Here is a 4,886-nt window from a genome sequence, read left to right as displayed (position 1 = left end):
CGGGGGACTGGAGGCCGCGCCGTGTGGGGAGCCGACTGCCGCGGGGCCCAGCCGGGCTTGCTTCGTGAGGGCTTTTCTTCGCGGTCGCTGGTCTAGGACCCGCGCCCGGGAAGGCTTTTCTGGGTACCTACCTCGTCACCGCTCGCCCTCAGCCCCTCCCGCCCCCGTTTTTTTCAGACTAAAAGTCTTTAATGACTTAGACCTGTAGAGACTTAAGAGGTTATTGTGTTTTACTGGACTCGTTTAACTTGTGTTTTACTATAACTCGGTAGAACGTTCCTGAGACGTGCGCTACTTTAACGAAAATTTGACAAAATTTGTCTCTTGCAAATCCTGCGAATCTGTAGCTGACAGTTTTTTTAAAAAACTAAACTTCAAATATTAAACTGAACTTTATACTGCGTTTGCAAGAAATCAAAACTTCTGTAACTCAGTAGTTTTAAGAAAAACTTCTTTTTTCCAGCTGTGACTGCTGCAACTATGTATCGGTTTCTGAAAGAAAGCTGTAACTCGTCTGTAAATGCAGATGTGAGCACATTCCCAGGTAAGTATGGTAATGTGCAGTAAGGGAAGGCAAGTGTTATCAAGGAATTGGCCTAGGCACGTTTATGATTTAGGTGAAAAGTCATACGCTTAAGGAAACCCAGTTTCTGCAGTGTGCCTAAGCCTGCAGTGGGGACTGTGCCTTCTGCTACTGTCTCTGTGGAGAACTGATGTCATTTCAGCAGCCGAGGTGTTAGGAGGTGATCAAATAGATTGGACACAAGAAATGAAAGAGAAGAGTTTTTTAAGTTTAACAAACTTCAATCCAGTTATCAAGGAAAAGTAGCAAAAGACTTGTTTTAAATGCTGCTTAGTTCTTGGTTTGGATATCTAGTGTTGAGCTGTTACAACTCATCTTGTCACAGCTGTCAGGTAACTGCGATGCATGTGGGGAAAGCACTATAAGCTGTTAAAACTCATGAAGTTGGGAATGTTAGGCTGTTCTCAACTTCTCTGCTTTTTATTGCACAGAAATGTTGAGAGAGCATCTCATTTTTTAACTCTGTAAACTGTGTTTATGAAAGTTGTGATTTAGTTCAGGTATGATACAACTTCTGTAATTGGGGAGCAATTCTGCCCTTCAAGATTTTCTTCTTAACAGTCAGAGGACCAGTTATAGACACCTGCCAAGACACTTGTTTAGGTCTTAATTATGATGCCAAAGGAAAGTAGAACTGGAGTCATTGTGGCACAGTAAATGACTCACATAGCGTCTTTCAACAGAGACATTCGTTATAATAGGAAGCACAGATTGTCTGTTTGTCAAATTGGTTTGATTTTTTCAAATAATTGGTTTATCTCTTTGCAGCATGTTCGGTGGCAGGTATTCCAGGTGTAAAGAAATGGTATTTTGCAAGTCATGTTATATGTGGTTATTATCAGGTAAGACTTTTTTTTTTTTTTTACCCCAAATATAAGTTCCTCAGCTGTCTGCCTGTCTCTAGTGCAACTTAAAACTGTGGTGTTAAAAATTCTTTTTTGTAATTAATTCTTTTTGCTTGATTAGTTCTGCAGTTCTGACTGGGAGGAAGTAAATTTTGACACACAGAGAAATGAAGACTCCCTCCAAACAAGTACTGACGAATGCCTGGGAGCCATACAAAATTTTGAGGAAGATGAAAATAACAGTAGAGAGTCGCTGTCTGTAACTGAGTATGCATATTGTTTATTTGTTGACGTATTGTGATCTGACATTTAACAGTAATAACCCAAGGGAATCAAGAAAATTTAGCAAAGAAAAGTTATTACCAAAGCAACAGTTAACTATGAACAATCCTCTACTACTACTGAAAACAATCCTCTATTGTTTAGCATAACTTTAATTTTTTGAGACACATGATTTTTATAGAATTACTGAACAGTTTTTTAACAGGTGACAGTTACATATAAAAAAAAATTCTTCGTATTCCATCTTGAATCCTGCCTCCAGTTTTACTGCAGATTGTTTTGAAGTCATTTAGCCTACTTCTGCCTCAGTAAAAGGGGAGATACCTCATTGCCTAGGTATGTTTGTGCAGCAATTTAAAGATATTTACTTAATAAAGATGGAAGATACTTACAAACATACTTATGTGAATACTAATTCATTAGTTGTAACTTTTAGTTTCTTTATGACTTTGCATTTGTTTCGAACTGTGTTGCTCTTTATTTTCAGTATCTATGAGGAAGCTGCAGAAAGTCTACATCAGTTAGCTGACAAGCTGCCTGCCCCAGGTAATCTCTTTTAAAGAAGCAATCTCGGTTTATCTGGTTAGTTATCACTCTAAAAACTCAGCTGGTGAAATCGTAGTCAAGTGGAAAAAATCAGAGAGTGTTTGTTAGTTGAATTGACTTGTATGCAACTCTTGCAAGTAGTTTAAGGAACTTGAGCATGATTTGCATTACATATCAACTTACAGAGTAGTTTGCTGCTTGTTTCTTTAGAAGGCTACATTTCAGTAGAGTTTAAGGTAGATATTTAGCTAATTGATTTTTCCATCTGAAATGGCACCAAAGTAACAATGGACAGCAAACAGTACAAACTCAGTGTGCAACCACAGGAAGTTTTTATGAAAAAAATGGAAGCTGTTGACATCAGGCTTACATCTGATTTGCCAGCTGATTGCTTGTGGGTGTGAGCCAAGAAACATAGAATGCCTTGGGTTGGAAGGGACCTTTAAAGGTCGTCCAGTCCAACCCCTCTGCAGTGAGCAGGGACATCATCAGGTAGGTCAGGTTGCTCAGAGCACCATCCAACCTGACCTGGAATGTTTCCAGGAATGGAGCATCTACCACCTCTCTGGGCAACCAGTGCCAATGTTTCAGCACCCTCATTGTAAAAAATGTCTTCCTTATATCTAGTCTGAATCTTTTCATTTAAAATTATTATCCCTTGTCCTGTTCCAGTTGGCCTTGCTAGAAAGTCTGTCCCCATCTTTCTTATAAGCCCCCTTTGTGTACTGAAATGCTGCAGTAAGGTCTCACCAGAGCCTTCTCTTCTCCAGGATAAACAACCCCAACTCTCTCAGCCTGTCCTCATAGCAGAGGTGCTCCACCCCTCCAATCATTTTTGTGGCCCCCCTCTGGACCTGCTTGAACAGGTCCGTGTCTGTTGGAAGAAGCAGCTGTGGGGGAACATAGATCAGAACTATTTGATTCGGATCTTGTAAACTGGAGACATACCGCCTTGCATATTAGAGTTACCTAATGTTGCAGCAGTTGATTTGGGATAGCAAAGGAACCGAATGTGGCAAGAATGATAAATGGTAGTTTAAAGGTGATAAAAGAAGGGAAGTGCCATAAGTGCTGTTGTACTGGAGATAACTCTGATCTGTCAGATACAGTGCTGAGTGAGAGGAGAAAGGTATAGAATCGCTGTAACTGCGCGAATGCAAGATACTGAACTATTTTTTGTTAATCTAAGAGAAGCAGTGAGACGTGAGCTAAAATGTGTGAGAAGTTTTAAATCTTGCTGAAGTTACTTGAAGGTGATCTTTAAGCCCATTTTAGTGCAGTCAGTGATAATCAGTACTTTTCCATCTTTAAGAGACTGAATCATGTACTAAATAATGGTAATTTGAGTCATATAGAACTGTTTTCCTAGGCAGGGCCATGGTTGATGTGATATTGCAGGCTGTTGAAGGAGATGGACCCAGGTTGAAAGACTGCTTGCCTGCTGTCGGTGCCCTGAAACACCTGAGAGAATGGCACTCTGCACACATCACTATTGCAGCAAATGACTCGAACAGGTATACCATTTATTTTAGACCTATAAACAAGGTCACTCTTGTTTTGTGTCAGTGGTTTAAAATAAAAGCATCTTGAGTACTTCACGTGTGTACCTTGAGAATACATACATTTGTCTTCTGTTATTGTTTGAGGGGAGGAATTACTCTTGCTGATTTATTGCAAATACATGCCCTAACCAGAGGGGCAGGCAAAAAACCAAGTCCTCTGATGTTCCTCTTTCTATGAGAGCAGAAAGTAAAATATTTTGTTGTTCCATCACTGGTAGCTTCAGTGTGCATACAATATTTTGAAGTTGAGCTACACCAAATAATAACTTGTATTGATTGTAGTTTTCCCAATTTTGTAAAAATTAATACAAAACCCTGCTGGTTTTATTTTAGATTTTATATTGCCTTTGGTATTACATTTCAGAGAGAAAGAAAAGTGTCAGATTTGTCCCTTTTGAAAATGGAGTATAATTGTGCAATAACTTCCTGTATGCTTCTGAAGAGACTTAACACTGAAACTATTAATTGAACTTGAAATTAAGACCAGTAATTTCCTTACTGTCCTCTTCTAATTTACATAAGTAGGCCACGATATGTCTCAATACTAAACCACAGTGGTTTGGGTTTTTTACGGCACGGTAAATTGTTTTGCTTGTGTGGATATTGAGTAACTTGGCAAAGACTCCTCCACGTCCTCTCCCCTCCGTGCCCAAAAGATTCAAGTTTGCTTTGTAGAATATGTGATTAAGCTTTATCCTAAGCTAATAAAACTGTTCAAAATTGAAAACCTGAATGCTCAGTCCTTGGATAGAACTAAGCAATATGCCTACTATATAATACTTTCTAAGGGACATGGAGGAAGATGAACTTCCTGCAGTGACATCCGCAAGTGCCTGATCTCAGTACTCATTGGTACCTTCCTGTGCAGCCAGTTTTTGCCTGAATATTTTTTTTTTGCTGCCTTTATGTTTAATGAGGCTATTTGGGCATACAGTTTCTCCAATGAAAGGTCTCATTTTTCCTGTTCTGTTCATGGTGCTGATTTCTCTAAGAAGACAGATTGCCAGTAGGACCCACAGATGCTGGCCGTTCTCTCTCTCTCTCTCTCTCTCTATTGATGAATTTGGG

The 4,886-nt window shown here is 39.5% G+C and overlaps 1 protein-coding gene across 1 annotated transcript in view; it reads left to right on the top strand.

Moving 5' to 3' along the window:
- Positions 1-463: 463 nt before the first annotated feature.
- Positions 464-4,886, top strand: part of MTBP (MDM2 binding protein) — a gene marked incomplete at its 5' end in the record, with an annotated part of 27,427 nt that continues 23,004 nt past the window's right edge. Inside the window, 5 exons of the mRNA XM_010134138.1 lie at positions 464-544; positions 1,352-1,425; positions 1,550-1,695; positions 2,198-2,256; positions 3,626-3,770. Of these exons, the coding sequence (XP_010132440.1) occupies positions 464-544; positions 1,352-1,425; positions 1,550-1,695; positions 2,198-2,256; positions 3,626-3,770 (505 nt within the window). The remainder of the gene's footprint in view (positions 545-1,351; positions 1,426-1,549; positions 1,696-2,197; positions 2,257-3,625; positions 3,771-4,886) is intronic.

The sequence above is a fragment of the Buceros rhinoceros genome, unplaced genomic scaffold (genome assembly GCF_000710305.1).
Source record: "Buceros rhinoceros silvestris isolate BGI_N320 unplaced genomic scaffold, ASM71030v1 scaffold9134, whole genome shotgun sequence".
Taxonomy (NCBI): Eukaryota; Metazoa; Chordata; class Aves; order Bucerotiformes; family Bucerotidae; genus Buceros; species Buceros rhinoceros.
This window is presented reverse-complemented; position numbering and strand designations above follow the sequence as displayed.